The 18019-nt window shown below is 40.3% G+C and overlaps 1 protein-coding gene across 1 annotated transcript; it reads right to left on the minus strand.

The window, feature by feature from the left end:
• Nucleotides 1-2785: 2785 nt before the first annotated feature.
• LOC143172110 (uncharacterized) lies at nt 2786-17902 on the minus strand. The gene is made up of 10 exons (XM_076361364.1): nt 17850-17902; nt 12436-12522; nt 10408-10632; nt 8953-9159; nt 7458-7691; nt 6525-6678; nt 5264-5373; nt 5006-5119; nt 4206-4355; nt 2786-3085 (listed from the first exon to the last, which is right to left on the minus strand). Exons 2-10 carry the CDS (start codon nt 12511-12513, stop codon nt 2981-2983), a joined length of 1377 nt encoding a protein of 458 aa, XP_076217479.1. The 5' UTR covers nt 12514-12522; nt 17850-17902; the 3' UTR covers nt 2786-2980.
• Between the last annotated feature and the right edge of the window lie 117 nt (nt 17903-18019).

An 18019-nucleotide genomic window follows, 5' to 3' on the forward strand; every position in this document is an offset into this window, starting at 1 on the left:
GCTGGAGCAGCTGACGGGGCAGTAATCGCTTTCGGAAAGTGCATTTCGCAGGCTGTTAACCCGATTGATTTGGACACACGAGGCAAACGAGAAGTGACAGCAATGCATCTCACTTCACGGTCCTTCCAAGCAGTTCTCCAGCGTGCAGTCACCCTACTCGCAGCGTACGGGGTTTTAAGCAGACCGGCACGGAGTAAAGCAGGTGGACTAAGGTGTTTATACCCAAATAGGAACAGACTGCTGGACGACCAAATTTCCGTCAGGGCCCTAGAAACATACCCACAGAAGCGCTGGGACCTGAACCCCACTGCCTGCGAGTCTTAACGAAGTAGTTAGTAGAGCTAAACAGATTGATGACACGTACGATAGAAACATTTCCCCTGGTTTGCTTATGTAGCACACGCTAATTGCGCCCTTCTGTGGCCTCCCAGGATCTGGGGACTCACAAAGATCAGCTGGCAAAACAGAAATTAGAAATGCCAGGCTTTTAACACTTTTTGATATTTCTTTTATAATCAACCTGATCACCCCCTTTTACTGACAGTCACTGTCCTGCTCTGCACAGGTAATAATGGCACCCACCTGGGTAAAGGACCTGACGCCATCAAGCTAGGTTTTAAAGTGTAGCTTGCAGTCAAATACAACATGGAATAAAAGCAGCATGCCAAAAAAAAAGAAGAGACACAAGAGATAAACCAAACCTCTCCAACAGTGGGCCACAGGTCAAACCCAGCCCTAGGGGCACACAACTGAGAACACCGGCTGAAACCAGGCACCGAAATATTTGGTGGGTGCCTACGAGCAACTTCTGAACGCCGTGCCGTGGGACCGCAGGGCTCAGGAGGGCAGAGGACAAGAGGCCCCGGCTTTCAGTCTGTTATTCCAGCACAGCAAAGGAACAGGACAACAGCAGAACAAAACCCACTTCCCTGTTCCTCAGCGAGCTGCCTTTTCCCATCTGCCAAGGAGAGCAGCACCCCTACCTGGTGGGTGCCTCCGGGTCTCCGAAGGAGCATCTCAACTGAGAACCCAGCATTTAAACCTTCCTTTTCCCAGCTGAATTGTTTTAAACCAGAGCCTTGGGCTGATTGACTCCCAGCACCTGAGAAACCCGCCTGTTTCTCTCCTAACACCTGGAAGCACTTAATAACCTAATAATAAGCCAGGTCTCCACCCCTTTGTCCTGGTTTCGGCAGGGATAGAGTTAATTTCCTTCCTAGTAGCTGGTACAGTGCTGTGTTTTGGATTTAGGATGAGAACAATGTTGATAACACACCGATGTTTTAGTTGTTGCTGAGCAGTGCTTACACTAGTCAAGGACTTTGCAGCTTCCCATGCTCTACCGACTGAGCAGGCTGGAGGTGCACAAGAAGCTGGGAGGGGGCACAGCCAAACTGGCCAAAGGGACATTCCATACCATGGGACGTCATGCTCAGTACATCAACTGGGGAAAGCTGGCCGGGGGGGCCGCTGCTCGGGGACTGGCTGGGCATCGGTCGGCGGGTGGTGAGCAATTGTACTGTGCATCACTTGCTTTGTGTATTATTATTATTATATTCTATTTCAATTATTGAACTGTTTTTATCTCAACCCACGCATTTTCTCACTTTCACTCTTCCAATTCTCTCCCCCATCCCACCGGGGCCGGGGGGCAGTGAGCGAGCGGCTGGGTGGGGCTCAGTTGCCGGCTGAGGTTAAACCACGACACCCTTGGGGCGCAGCATGACTTAGAGGGCTTATCCAGCTCTGGTACTGTCTGTGAGGCTGGGGTCAAGGCCAGACCAGGCGGTGGCCAGTAGGGACGTGGCACAGAAGAAATACTGCTCCTGTGAGCCCTGGTGGGACAGGGGATGAGGCAGGTCCCTCTGGGACAGCGGTGACCTGAGCTAGGTCATAGCAAGCCTTTTATGTCCAACTCCTATTTTAGACATTGTTTCTGGCCTTTAAAAGCAACGCTGGGCTGCAGGTGAATTATGCGACAGTGAAACTTCTCCTCCTGGACATGCCTGTAATATCTTTGTTCGTTGCCTTCAAGAACGTCAACACCTCAGCCCCGTTGGGGTCTGCAGTCTTCTCTTTGAGAAGAGGTTTGTGCCGGGACCTGCACAGCCACTCCCTCTGCTCTGTGAATGGCTGGGACAACCCCAGCCTGTGCGGTAGGAAGGGGAGCGTGGCAGCAGCTGCAAGTGGAGTACCCCAAGCTGATGGGATGGTTGCCCCAAACTGATAAAGCTGAAGAGGAATATGACCTTCAGCAGGATTAAAGGGTAGCCAGGGGATTACCTAGAGCCTTGGTAAGACATGAAATTGAATCCCAACTGTGTATTTCACTGAATCCTTGTTTATTACATGACGATAAATCGGTAAACCACTTTGATCCTAATTTGATTTAAACCCCATGAAGTAAGCAAATATTTCCTGAGACAGAAAAAAAAAAATACACCCTCACCCATGGGAAACAGAGAAAGATCTCCCTGCATCCCTGTTGCAGCCATCCTGTTGGCTGTAATTAAATATTTACACGAGAAGGAGTTAGGGGAGGGAGAGTGAATATGACCTGAACGTATGACGAACTCGTTCCTGCCATCACTGTTAGATGCAGGGCTTAACACACAATACCCGGGTTGGGGATAGACCGAGCTGTCACGCCGTATTTGTGTAAACACGCTGCTAGATAAGAGCGCTGTCTATGTGACAGAAAATCAATGTGAACTTCAGTAGCGCGAGAGAATGGATGTTATACAGAGCAATTGTAATGGTAGAAATTACTTTAATTTACAATCACATTACATTGTACTATAAATAAAACATGATAAAATACAAAAAGAAAATAATTTTTATAATTAATAACCCCAAACTCTTCTTTTTTCTGAACATCTCTTCTGGATAAATAGCGAGAAAGGTACCAAAAAGTACTGCTAGAAACACGGTGATCATGAAAAATTCTTGGAGCCATTAACTGCTAAGAGAGGTTATTTGCCTAATTTGAGAACTTCTTAAACTCAGCCTGCTTCTTGAAAAAAAGCTGAGCAAGGATATGATCTGCTGTTCCACGGAAGTATTTATTCATACGAAGAGTTTCCAGCTATGAAGAAAAAGAATATTTTAAAAAGAATACTCATAGCTACCTGATCATTTTTACAGTGTTAATAATACGGAATACTAAAGTGCAGCTCAAATCCAAGATGAAAATGAATTAATATAAAAGCATATAACTAATGGCATGTCTTACACTGGGCTATCAAGATCACTGGATACGTGTAACCTTAGATAAATACACCCTTGCTCTGGCTCCTAAGATATAGACCTGTTCGAGGCTTATGAAGATCTTTCCCTTTGTGGGTGCTCAGCTTGTAAAGACCCTCACTACAAGAAGGACGTCGAGGTGCTGGAGCGTGTCCAGAGAAGGGCAACGAGGCTGGTGAGGGGTCTGGAGAACAAGTCTTATGAGGAGCGGCTGAGGGAACTGGGGTTGTTCAGCCTGGAGAAAAGGAGACTCAGGGGAGACCCCATTGCTCTCTACAACCACCTGAAAGGAGGTTGTAGCGAGGTGGGGGTCGGTCTCTTCTCCCAAGTAACTAGTGATAGGACAAGAGGAAATGGCCTCAAGTTGCGCCAGGGGAGGTTTAGATTGGACGTGAGGAAAAATTTCTTTACTGAAAGAGTGGTGAAACATTGGAACAGGCTGCCCAGGGAAGTGGTGGAGTCCCCATCCCTGGAGGTATTTAAAAGACGAGTAGATGAGGCGCTGAGGGACATGGTTTAGTGGGCATGGTGGTGTTGGGTCAACGGTTGGACTCGATGATCTTAGAGGTCTTTTCCAACCTCAATGATTCTATGATTCTATGACCCTCAGCCTGTCCCGTCTGCTCAAGGACAAGCTCCGTCTCTTAAACACCAGCAGTACCTCATGCACAAACATGATCTGAATTCCATCTGTCTTACACGCACACACACACGGGCACATGTCACACCCTACCACAGACCTTTTCTTTGTCTTCCCCACCTCCTGTTTCCGTGTACAGAGTTTTGATAGGTGTACAGAGTGTTGATAGGTGAATTTGCACTGTCAGTGTACCCAACATATTCTCAGAATTTCTTTTGAAATGTGTGCACCAAAGCATAAAGCTTATGTGCATGAGGAAAGCATGAGATTATGTACAGTTGAACATTTTTTTACTCCCCTTGCCCATATGAATTCTCACCTGGTTCCCCGTACTGTAGGCTAGAATCAAAAGCAAATCCTCATCACATATGCTCTTGATATAATGTTGGGTTCCAACAGGGAAAAATATGACATCTCCAATGCCAATGTTGAAGCTGGCGGTGACTCCAGATGAGAGAATAACTCCAGCCTGTTGCAAGTAAAGCAGCAATATTCAACAACAACAATTTTCAGTGTGCTGTTATTGGATAAATACACAGTGACGGTCCCAGCACCGCACTGAAATCAGCTAGGGTAGCATCAGTGCTTTCACTGAGACTCCAAAAAGGTAGAGGGGTCCTAGGCAAATTCCTGAGTAAGAACACGGTAAGTCCTCACATTATGGAGTCTCATCGTTCCATCTCAATTACCTTTGCACTTCAAATTTGCACTGAGTGAAAAACATAATAAAATCCTGCAGTCTAAATCTTAATACTCACTAAATTTTCTCTATTTATCTGTTCCTCAGAGGCGCTAAATCAAAAGTATTGCTTTTTTAGTTTGTACTCCCAGCATGCAGGAGCGTGGGAATTCCTGTCATAAACATACGTGATTTTGCTGAACAACTTAACAAGATGGACAAATTCTGCTCTTTGTATAACTCCCCTTTGACTAGACAAGCTTCCGCAAATGTAACCCAGATCAAAATTTTGTATGGAAAAGGAAAGTGTGGACACTGAAAGTTTTGTAATACTACTAATTGTGGTATTATTAATCAGGGCTGGGAATCGGTTATTAGGTCTGTAATTGTTATACAGCCAAAACTCCACTGACTTATCCCTCACCGATGTTACAAATTACCTGTCCACAGCCGCTAATGACATAACCCATCTCGTTAGCATTGAAGTGGAAATGAGGCTGCCCCAGTCTGTTGCTGAATATCCTGAGAGTTGCTAAGGTCAGGGTATTTTCATGCTGAAAAGCAGAACAAAAACGTTCAGAAAACCATCCAAGTTTGTTGTATCCCTGTTATACATGACAAAGCAGTGAAGAACCCACAGAAATTGCATACTCTGCCTTATGTTTAAATAGCTACAGTATCCAACTGAAAGCACACACCTTGTTCAGTGACTCACTAAAAATTTTTTCCGTTTCATTTAGTCCTGTGCCATTTATGCGGTAGCGAGCCCACTGGAAGATTCCTCCTGGAAAAGGATATTTTGCTGACCCTAAAACAAAGACAGTTAAATGAGCATTTCCAACAAGGCTTGGTTAACGTTGCTTGTTAGTGTATTGGCCAACTTCAAGCCATTACTATGTACTAAACTTGAGGCCTCGAATCTTACGAGCCTCTGGAACCAAAAAGAAAGCCCATTTAGCTTATCTATCCTTCACTCACTAGTAGTCAGATAACCATAATGAAAAAGTCAACTACATTTTTTCCATCCCAAACTGCTATCATTAACAATACACTCAAAGAACACGCTGACTTTCAGTATATTAATTCATGTTAACCTTTATGGCACTGATTGTGTGTCACAATATTTTGTAAAGTACTGCCAATGCAGAAGAACATTCTGGTCCAAGTGCAAAGATTTTTGTCACACATCTACTTCTCATGACCTCCATCAGCTGTGTGTGGAGCTCTGGACCCATATTTGCTTTTTATAGCTTTTTGAATAGACTATATTACTTGGAATTAAGTTTTGCCATCTGTGTTTATTAGGTGCTCACTGATAATCACTAGATCCAGGCAGTACAGAGGGTTGTTTAATACAATTGTCGATAAACCAAACAGTGAATATGGTTCAATGCTGTTTGTGAAGCTGTATTTGTAGAAGAAAAGGGAGGACATAATTAGGTATATGTTAAGGTGTTTATTCATTGACGTTTCATATGCAAACGCAAGATATTCTAAGCAGCTCAGCATCAGCCACTCTCCAGCTAATCTGCTGCAGGGCTTCCTGGCCTATTAGATTTCAATTTCTGAATGAAAAGTTTAGGTTTAGGTTACTGCTTAACTTAACTATAGCAGGGAACACACCAGTCCTGGTTACATACATCAGGAGAGAACCTTGAGCTGAGAAGTATTTAGTTCATGCCCTGCTGCTTACTGGCATTCTGCTCTCATACCTACTGTTGCAGATAGCAACATTAAAATCCAAAGGGTAAACTACTTTGAGATAAGAATTAGGTTATACATCTTCAAAGGGCAGTAATTAGATGTATTACCAATATATTTTTCATTTTATCTCCTTAAATTCTTGTCATTTCTCTATATACTTTTTAACTCCTGTTTCAGTGAATTGATTACAGATCCACTCCTCTCCCCCTCCAGAAACACGGAGAGCTCTTACATACAAAGTTCCGAGATGTATACCTTTGAGATTGTAGAAGTACTGCCATACAAGGTTGTCCGGAGACTGCACATAGGTGGCATTTTGTACAAGCTCATTTAAGTTTGGTGGGAGGTTAACTGCTTGATCTTCTACTTGTTTCTTGAATGTTCTGATGAAGTTAACTCCTCCTTGTGGCTGCGGGACACACAATGCATATTAAGTTGACAGAGACACACAGCAAACGGAGGAATTAAAATTTTGCTTCATTGAATATCCCACCTTAGTACCTGGTGGTAGACAAATTTTGCCTCATGAACGTACCTCATCTCTTTAACTACCTAGCCCCATCAATACTCTATTTTGCTCCTTTGCTCTGCCCTTCCTTCGCAGTTACCACAGAGATTTGAAGCAGAAGGGAAACTCAATCCATCTCCCATCAAACTGTTTCAGGGTGGGAAGGTCTATCATAATTCTGTGGTTTGAACATGCAAATTCCTCAGACTCAGCAGAAACTCTGTGGCTGTATTCTTGCTGAAGGGACATTGCCAACTAGTCAGTTCAAATAAGATCAATTTTAACAAGGAGATGGACTTATCTATAGTTTTCTATGAGACCTTCTCATACCACAGAATTCATCAAGGGTCTATTGGGAAATTTGCTTTGGGCTTCACTATATTATTTTCCCTTCCACCCTTGGAAATATGGAAAATTCTTCATGAACCGGGGATAAGTGTGAAAAGGAGAAGAAGTTTCTTGGAGAGAGCATCATCATTTATTTCTCCTTGTGTATAAAGGAACACACAGGGTGGCACAGTGATACACAAAGGACATGTGTACATCCTTCCACACTGATGGGACTAGAGAGAACAGCTGAGGTAGGGAACATCCTCTCCAAAAAATACACAGAGGGAGCCTGGACTGCCATGTTAACGTGTAGAAGACTAGATAGAGGCTGGCTATCCTATCATACAGACCTTTAATGCTCTAGCTGCTATATCCTCTGGAGTAGAGAAAAATGCATCATCTACATCCAAGGTCTGAAGTTCTTCATGTGTTGTAAAGAACAGCAAGAACACACAGTCTTCTGATCCTACATTCTTTACCCAATGGACAGTGTTTCTAGGGAAGAAGATCACTTGACCAGCCGTGACATTGTATGTGGTAACCACGCTGTCATCTGCACCAATTACTCCAATCCAGGCAGTACCCTGTAACATAATCAGAGCTTAACGATCGTAATGGAAGTTCTCTCATTTAATCCATATGCAGCAAATCAATAATTCAAATAACCTGAAGGCTGTTAGGAAAAAACAGATCCTAATGCACTCTCTAACCAGCCTTTGTGAACTTAAATCCAGAATAGCATTTTAAGTGACAAAATTTTAGAAGGTTTAAGGAACAAGTGACAAATACACATTGCTCATACTTAAACCATTTCTTATTAAAGAGGCTGTGAGCAGCTATAAAGGAGCCATCTTTGACCAAAAACTGCTGGAGAGAGGACTAGGCATTTGTGGAATGCCTTACTCCAAGGAGGATCCCCCACCCAGCTGGAGCTGTTCAGTTCTGTGCTGATCAAAATAGGAATAATTATTCTTAGAAATAAATTAATAATTTAGATATATCTAAAGTACCTGTGCTTCCAAAGAAAGATCATTTTGTTTTCAAATTAACATGCTATCTTGAATTCCTCACGGTGAGTTTCTATTGATCTCTTATTTTCTTTATTTTTACAGATTTGAAATTTGACACTCAGGTCAGACAGGGCAAACCTTTTCAAAGATTTATTTCGGGGGGAAAAGGGAGGGGTATTTGGTCTAGGAAAGAGAAGACTGTGCGGGAACAAAACAATGGAGATAAACAAGGAGAAATTAGGAGGGTTTTTTTGCAGTAAACAAAAATGTGGTTTGTGTACCAGCACAAACATTCTAATGGTTTGTGTGATGAAACATGGGAGACAACTATTTTTTGATTTTGTAATAGCTCCTTTGTTGAAAATTTTTAAAAACTGAACAAAACCGTCAGATACGCTTTAGGTGTTCTTATCCTGCATCAATACAGGGGATGGAGCCAGAGGCTTTCTTAAGAAACTGAACAGTCCATCTCTGTGATTCTGCAACGGTTCTCTAATATAATTACTTTAATCATTCTAAGTACTTGGATAAGTACATAAAACTCTGTAACTTTCAGGTCCTCTGACCTCAGTTTTTATACTTCATTGGAAGCTACAGGTGTTTAGTAGTCTTGCAAATAACATTAAACAGCCTATTTTAAGCATCTCCATTTGAAAATGTTATTTCAAGCAAGAGAACCAGTGTCATACATAAATCAGTGGTAATTTTGCTTTTATTACCTGTTAACATTTGTATATAATATGTAATTTTTTTTTTAGATATGTACATCTTCTATATATACATGATGCTTGAAACTGCAAAACCAATTGGGAAAGCTGAAATAATCAGATAATACCTGTAGCAGGTAGCCGTGTTCATTGGCATTAAAATGCCAATGGGGAGCCCGAAGCCCTTTGCTTTTGATCCTTAAGGTTCCAAAAGTCATTTTGGAGCGATGGTTATTGATACTTTTTCCAAATTCCATTTCTTCATCACTTTGATATTCCTTTACATCCTTCCTGAATCTTGCCCACTGAATTTCACCACCTGGGTACTTATGTACCTGTAAAGTTAGTGAGAGCGGAGAACTGTATTAATTGTGGACAGTGGTGACCAAACAATCCAAAAATAGTTCAGAAAATTCTTGGTCTGGGCAATACTGAAGGGACCTGTTCCTTTTCTTAGTGAGGATTCTCTCTGTATGTATTTTAGTCACTTTTCACAATCATTTATATACTTTCTCACATCATGATGTAACAGTATTGTTTCTACAAACGAGAGATATAGTGATATCAAGAACAAAATTATCCGCTCCTCCTCTTTTTACGTCATTCTGGACTTTGATTTGGGGAATCAGTTACATATACGCTTAAACTTTTAGATTGAAAACATTTAGAACATTTCCCAAGCAAGATATTTTCCTGAGTTTCTATGGTTGAAAACTATTTGCACCTGAAACTGTTCCCTTCCCAATATTTGTACTGCCTCTAGAACATGTTTTGTACTTAAAAGAATCATCTTGCACTGAGGAAGGGCATATTAAAAGGGCTGCTCTCCTCTGAAACACTTTTCTTTCATTCTTACAAACATTTTTTGTTTGAAAATTAATTACATAGTTAAATCTAACATGAAAAAGTACCAGAATGGATGTTGTCAGTTTAAAGTGCCCTGCTACCTAATCTATTCTTTTCCCTCTTTCGCTGAAAAGCAAAAATTAATCAGGAGTTATTTTTTTATATAAAGATATATTTAGAAGATGGAGCACGTCTTCAGAGTTTGTCAAAGGTTATGTTTCTGTAAGTATCAAAATACACCTAAACAAAAACTACATAATTCCTAGGGCTTCATTACATTGTCAATTAATTCATTTTAGCTCACTGAAACAAGATCACGGAGTTTTTTCTTGCAACATAACAATTTGTTTGAATCCAGTCCTAAGAACAAAAAGGTTAGCATGCTACTCGGCTTACATTAAAATTTGATCTTTCTGGTTTTGTTACTCAGAATTTCATACTCTGTAATTTCAGAATCACATATAAAACCGTTGCCTTGTCTTACAAGCCTAATTTGTTGGAGCAATTATTTAGCTCCCCAAGAGGCACTCCAGAGATCCGTACCACTTCCAACATCTGTTATGAATTGGAGTGAAACGCTGTCAGGAAGTTTGTGTCTCTCCCCATGGATTATAAAAGAAGCCTGGATAACAGGTTTAGACTGATCACCTAATGCTTAAGAAAGAGTTAGGTGAAATTAATTCATTAAACTTCTATAAACGATGCTAGAATATCATTGCACAAGATGAACAATTTACCTTTGATTTCTCCAGATGATTCAGGAACTGGAATTTGAAATCCACACTTTTTTCATCTGGTTTTGGGGAAGATGCACCATCGTCTTTAATATCCGTCTCTTTCATAAAGGCAGTGCTCTTTACATAGACCAAGGACAGGGCCAGCACTCCTATTGCGGTGGTGATAACACAGGCCAATAGACAAACTAGAAAGACTTTCATTAGGGACCAGCTGCCCTTTCTTTCCTGAAATTAATAAAAAGTCCCCCCCCCAACAAAAAAGAAAGCTTTATTAGATCTAACACACAGGAGAAAGTTTGCGATAGTTGTTTTGTAATCAAAACAGTATGCCTTTCAGAAACACAGGTATAGCCAAATTACTGGGCCCAGTACAGGAAAACCTTGTAGAGTACGTTATCAGATTGTTGCTGTCCTTTCATCATTTCATCAAGCAAAAAAACCATCTTCCTCATCCTGGGGTCTCACAAACGCTTAAAGATTTTTTCATTGCTGTTTCTAATCTATGTCACAAAATACTGAGGACTTGTAGCATCCACCTTCATCTCTGGGGTGGAAATGCTGCCTCTGCTTTACGTCACATCTCACATGGCCCAGCTCCCTGGCAGTGGAGAAGACAGGCCAGAATGGGGAAATTTCATCTGTACTAACTGCTCTGGGCATCATTTCTTTACTGAAAATTTCCTTTGTGGACATTCAGGCCTCTGGGGAGGGGAGAAGCAGCTCAGGACAAAGGGGAGAAGCAGCTGGGCATGCAGAAGCACACAAGTTCTTTATAGAAGGCCAAGGCGCTTCTGGCACCATGAAGCATCACCTTGGTGAGGATATTCAGTGTTTTCTGTCCCTCAACCATTTTTGCTGCCGAAGTTGCAGCTTCAGATGAATAGAGACTGCATTCTCGGGCCCAAATTTTAAAACTCTCTACTGATTCTGGGTGCACAGCTTGATCTACCTTTAAAAGCCTGATTTTTCAGATGGTGAGTGCCTGAAGATGAGCTATGAATGTTGATTTCTTAAGCTGAACAATCAGAAATGAAAAAATTAAAAATTACATGCTGATTTTAACAAAATGACCTTTTTCATGAATCTATTTGACAAAAGCTCTTTACAAATACGTTTCTCTTGCCAGCAGAAAAGTGCTCAAAATACCACCCTATTCTATTCGGTAATAATCTTTTCTTCAGTTTAAATGACTCCCTTTTTAAAGCTTGTGTTCAATTAAATATCCCAACAGTAGTACTCAGACCACAGAGTCTGAGTCAGAGAACAAGGCTTTATAGTTAAGTGCGTTCGAAATCCCCATTTTCCAGATTTGAAGGGCCTTTAATTTACAGCATTTTCACAGCAGTGGCACCAATTCAATAATTATTTTTAAAGTCAAAAGAATGCTGTACATATTATATAATAATAACTAATACAGAACATTCAACCTCAGTACAACTGTGTGGAGTGAGTTATGTTGTGAGGAAATCACTAGCCTTGGTATATTTATAGCCAAGAAGCAGCACTGTGCTGACTGCAAACAAATGTAACGGCTTACAAACGATATGCCAACTCTTATTGCATGAAGTTAATTCAAATCCCAAGAAGCAAAAACTTTAATGGGAAAATTACAGACAATTACTTTTCTCAAGGGCAAAAAAAAAAGGAAAGATGAAACAGTACTCTAATGTGTAACTCAGTTGAGATACTAAACATTACCACAAGATGAGCTTTTAAGTAGCTCTTTCTGTTAAAATCAATGGGGAATCCTCCAAAGATAATTACTTTGTCCAGCAGTTAGAGGATAAAGAATTTCACTATTAACTTAAGTGGGGCCAGGCAATTATGTCTCACAGTTCAGATCCTAGGTAGTGCACATGGAGCTATGCATTTTAGGACCTTAGCAACTGAAGCCCTTTACAGCTTTTATTTTCTTCAGGACCTTCTTAATAGTATAGGATTAGGTCATGTTACAAAATAAGGGTTTAATCTTCAGTCTGACTCTGTTAATAATGTTTTGATAGCACTGTAAAAGAAAATGGCTGGTACCTCTGTCTTTGGCCACTCTTTTTCTTTTGACAAACTTCGTATGCTCTCTCCGTGCATTTCAAATGCGTGGTTATCCATTTAGTAAAGCTGAAATAGATTAGCCCGCAGAAGACAAGAAAAACATTGAAACAAAAGAATGTTAATTCCAATATGTGCTCAGTTATGTTACAGAGCCCAGGGAAGTGACTCATCTTCTGCATAGTAACACTAACGGCATTTAGTGCAGTACCATTGTGCAGAAATGTGATGCAATACAAAAAAACTCTTCTTCACTAAACGACAACAGAAAGGTCTGACAATTTCCACATTCAGATTTAACATTATTCATGTATCACATGAACCCTAGAGACACAACATGACAATGAAATAGTCTGAATCATCAAATACTTGGGGCGGGGGGGGGGGGGGGAAGCAGAGGTCATCTAGTTCCTTTACCTATGCTAAGGACCGAATATATTTAAATTACAGTTTTGGCTGGTTGTGTAATCTACTTTTACAACCACAAAAACGGTTTAAGTTGCAGAACTTCTTTGGCAACCCATTTCCCTGCTTACGTATTATTATTGTTAAAAAGGTTTTCACAAGCCTAAATCACTCTTGCTGCAAGAGAACTGTTACATTTTACCCTCCCGCAATGGACCTCGCTACCCAGGAAATGCCCTACTAGGTGAGACCATCCAGCCCAGTGTTTTTTCTCTGACAGGACTTTAGGAAATGGTAAGGGAGAGCATAGCCTGGCTACTATTTCCAGGTTACACCTCTCATACTTTACAAGCACACGTAACTGTTGGATGAGAGCTGCTAGAGGAAATAGCCTCTTCCCTGTAGATTTCATTCTGTGAAAAACCATGACTTGGACAAAGTCTTTTCTGAACCTGCTGATACTCCCTGACCTCCTAAGTTTACTGCTTGCTGGTTAAAACAAAGAGCACTTCTCAGTCCTAAATGGAGCTCCTACTAGCTCCTTTAAGGCCTCCTACATTTCTGTATTGTGGGATTTGAGCAGCAACAAACACGCATTCCCCTCTCCAAGCTGAAGGTCCCAGCCTTTTTAGTCTCTCCCTATTAGGCAGCTCTTCTATCTCCATGATCATTTCAGTCACTCTCCTCTGGATCTTCTCTAACTCCACCAATAGCAAGAGACTTCTAATTGCTAACTGTTCTCCAAGTACTGTTTTTCACCCACCTTTATACTTCCCTAAAAATAATTTAATATAGACTATGATTCCTTGTTTTGACGAACACAAGTGTTAAACGTTGCTACCCAGTCATAAAAAGGAAACTAGGTTTGTGTAATACACAGTGTTTGTAACGATATTTCTCTCTTCCCCGCCCCTCCTTATTTCCTTGACATATTCCATGTTTGATTATGTACTTCTGAACTTCTACGAAACTGAGGTTAAGCTTATTGCCCTATAATTCTTTGGTATCGTTTAGTTGACTTTTTGTTAAAAGTTACTTTGCTAGTCCCATTTCTAGACCCTTATGGGACTGCACTGAGTTCTAAACATTACTGATAATTCGAAGATAGCTTCAGCCATTTCTCCAGGAGCTTAGTGTTAATGCTGGTAGGCATAGTCCACTGAATACAGGTAGCTTGCATAAGAGCTATCAATCACGTCTTCCCTGTCGTAATCTGAACTTTATCCACTGCCTGTTGCCATTGATGTTATAAGTAAATGTTGTACCTTCACTGACATATATTACTCTCTGCAGGGAGGTCACAGACCAAAATTTTCCTTGGTCCTCCCTTATATCAGTAAGGGACTTACTAAGCAATAGGGAACTTTTGGGTTATTTTACTATCTTCGACAACTCTTCCTCCTTGTCTCTCATTTTTGTACTTTGGACTTTCCAAAAAGCACAGAAGTCCAAGATGACTCATCTTCAGGAACAATTCTAGCTATTTCCATTATGCTTCCATCCTGAAGACCATTGAGGACTACAAGACATTACATTTATTTTCACTGTTCCATATTAGGATAACCTGCAACTATATCTTAAATATATGTGTTTTTTATGAACTGCCAAACTCCTGAGCACCTTTCTCCTAGACTTTTTTCATAGGATTTTGCAAACAGATCTTTGAATTTCTTGTAGTTGCTTTTTTCTATTCTTCCTCTTTTCCATTCTAAGAATCTTGAAAACCTTGTAAGAAAATTCTTGTATTCACCTTCACCTTCTGTATCAAAACCTGACATCATCCTAGTCTAAAAATACCCTGGATACTCTCTATTCAATTTATTTTTCCCAACAAATATTTGGTTAGCTAGTATCTCCTCAAGGCAAATTATTCTGTCAGTTGTTTACAAGAATGTTCTTTCCATCTTATCCTTCTTGGTTTGGTGGTCTTAATGGTAGGTCCTCAACATAACAACAGTCAGGCTTTTTTCTCCTTTTATTATCATAAGCATACTTTTAACAGATTATCTCCCTCTATATTCTAGACTTCAATACCAAGGTAAATATTCATAGAGAAACATATGTTCCCTGCCCTTTTCTTCAGGAGCCACCTCCACTTTTTTTCTGTATTAATTCATTAACAAATGAAATATCCCACCAAGTAAACATTTACATTGCCTAAATCACAACTTTGAATAGAACCTTGTACATTCTTCCATTTAGTTTCCATACAGCCTGCACTAGTACAGACATCTTAAATGTTAAGCAGGCATAATCACTATCCTGTTTTCCATATTGCTTCAATCTTTTTTATAAAAACCCTATATCCATGGTTACTATGCCTCTGGTCACCTTTCCACTGACAACACATTATTTTGTCATCAGTCCTCATTAATTCTAGTTTAAAGTCTTCCTTCCTGAGTTGGTAAGCCTAAACTTAAAGAAGCACTTATTCTTCCTTATGAGACAGAGCCCATCTCTCCTCAGCAGTCCTTTCTTTTCTGTTCTGGAAGAGCTGTGAAAGCTCAGCCATTCAAATCGGCAACAGCAGGATCAGGTCAATTAAAATTAAAAGTTTTTCTCATTTCCCTTTGAGCGGCAATTCTGTCTGCACAGTGAGAGACCTACCAACTGTAAAGTTGACCAAATATTTTGAGTAAGGACACAAAAATTAAAAACCATGGTAAATCACAGAATCCATGATCAACCAGAAAGAAAACATACATCATGATTTTCAAGGGTTTCACAATTCCAGATACTTATATATATGCAAGAAGCCATAAGCATCTCTTGGAAAACAAATACAACTGCTCTGGCAGCATCAGAATTACATAGGAAAAGAATTAATAGGTTGATAATGAGTGACTGCGGGGTTTGCAGTTTTTCAGATCCTCCTTTTCAGACTAAAACAGGTATAAACTCTAGCCAAATTAACCCGCTGCGGGGAGCACTGTTAGTCTTGACACCTGGAGCCTAAAATTAAGTGTTCCTATATCAGCACCTGTTTGTATCAGTGTGAATACAGTGATGCAGAGAGATTTGCCAATGCAAATGGGCTGTTACAGAAGAAAAGATAACTGCAGCATACAGTCATTCTAATCATTTCAAGACCAGTATCACAACTGACCCTCTCATTAAGCCTTTAAAGGGCAAAAATCCCCAAGACAAAAATCCCATCTATTTTCCTCCCACCATGCCAAGTCACAGTCTTACCACAGGTAGGATGTTCACAAGATTTAAGAGCACGATACTTGTCTTCATCAAAGCCTTTACTTCCCTCAGCTCTGTTTTACTGATATATATACGCTGTAATTCAGGAAGTGCCCTCCCAATAAAAGATTTCCTGTATATGCAAATACTAGGATCACAAATACTTGTGCACATCCTTAGCAAACAGTTCTTGTAACCTGCTGAGAAAGTGACTTTCCTTCTGTCCAGCCTGCTATTTTATTTTAGTATTTCCTCCAAATCCCAATCTCTGTCTTTCTGCCTGCCTTTTTGTTTTTCCCACTGTCACTATGGAAGACTGTAGTTCAATAAAATTCCTTTTCTCTGATCTAGCCTCAAGGACAAGAACATCACTGACATCTTGGATATGGCAATTTTGTTTAGTACTTGATTTACACATTCTGTTATTTTTCCTGAGTGGCAACTTCTTTAGTCTAACTTATAAGCAAACTAAATTCCAGCTATAATTGCAAGAACAGTGTATACAACCAAAAAGTTACTTTTTTCTATTGATATATAAGGGATCAAATCCCTCTTTAAAGGCCATAAAAATCTCAATAGCATTTAAAAAAAAAGTGAAACCAGTTGTTTCCACTTACTGACTAATGGTGTTTTATTGTTGGGTTTTTTTTATTCTGTTCTTATTTTAATTTATATTGTTTAAAACTAGGAAGTGTCACTCATTTGTTGCTTAGTTTCATATGCTTAAGGGACTTTCATCTGGTGTGGTACAGTACCTCACACACTGGACCTTATCCATTATCAAAGCCTTTCATAGCTGGCCAATATAAAGTTAGTAGATATGAATATTCAATAATGTCAACAATACTTTTAGTTGTTACCTAGGTCTGTGTGCCATAAAACCCAAAAAAAGTTGTGCCGAAATTCTCCAAAGTACATGAAACTGATAAAGGAGAAATATCTGGAGGCTAATAAAAAAAAACTCCAAAGAATGAGGCATCTCACAAATATGGATAGCTACAAGGATTCTCCAAGGGGGAATTAATGAAAAAGACTTTCTAAATAGCAAACAAACTCTGCCCTAACATCAAGAGAAGTTCTAAGGGAATAGGGAGTGCTTTACACTTGTCCTATGCACCCCTGCAAGCAGGACACGTGGGGAGCATGCTATAACCTCCAAGTACTCTCAGGGCATCAAGTCATGCTTTGAGCCCACCTTGCTTGTGCTACCAGCACCCCAAGGAGTATCTGTACACCTGGATGAGTAAACCTACCTTTCTACTGTGAGCTATATAGGCACGAGCCCCTTCAGAAACAGGAGAGCTATGAGAGCTTGGGCAGTGCCACACTAGTTGTGCTGAGAGCCTGAGGTATACTAGCTCAAATGATGCAGCATACACACACTATGCGTAACTACCTACACACAGCATCCAGAGTAGTGCAAAAGTAGAGCAAATTCATCATGATCCACATTCAGGCATGTGCGATGTCAGGAAAAAACCTCATCTTTCCTTGCACATCTGAATTCCTTAAAATGACCTCTGGCAAACAGATACTATCTTAGTACAGACAACAGTTACACCCACAGTTATTAGTTGGTTTGTACATTCATGTCTCAGCAATGCTTATAAAAGCTTCAACAAAAAGTTTTCTAGGAGTCATTTCATTGTCTGTACTCCGATTTCAGATCTAGCTCTCAGCATTTGAAAAAGACCAATAAAGACTGCCTGAAATATATTATTACATATTACCTATGATCTACCTATGTTCAAGTTCTATGACAGTCATAAAATGAAGTCACTTATTATTCTCTCTCTACTTACTAATTCTTAACAGGAAGATGGGAAATACATAGCTAATATTCCTTCTGCTTTTTCTTCTGGCTTCTGTTTCATTTCTCAGGATCAGCACATGCTCAGGTACCCGCCTTCTCACGTGAACCTATAAATATCCAGATTAGAAGGAAACAGTTCACTAGAAAGGCATGTCACCA

This window comes from Aptenodytes patagonicus, chromosome W, assembly GCF_965638725.1.
Source record: "Aptenodytes patagonicus chromosome W, bAptPat1.pri.cur, whole genome shotgun sequence".
Taxonomy (NCBI): domain Eukaryota; kingdom Metazoa; phylum Chordata; class Aves; order Sphenisciformes; family Spheniscidae; genus Aptenodytes; species Aptenodytes patagonicus.

What these genes read in the sequence shown, in the direction of transcription:
- LOC143172110 (XM_076361364.1), bottom strand. Translation starts at nt 12,513, where the DNA reads ATGGATAACCACGCATTTGAAATGCACGGAGAGAGCATACGAAGTTTG. An exon ending in TTAGTGAGTCACTGAACAAG is followed by an intron (nt 5,120 to 5,263) that starts GTGTGTGCTTTC and finishes TCTGCTTTTCAG; the next exon opens with CATGAAAATACCCTGACCTT. An exon ending in TCATTAGCGGCTGTGGACAG is followed by an intron (nt 4,356 to 5,005) that starts GTAATTTGTAAC and finishes TACTTGCAACAG; the next exon opens with GCTGGAGTTATTCTCTCATC.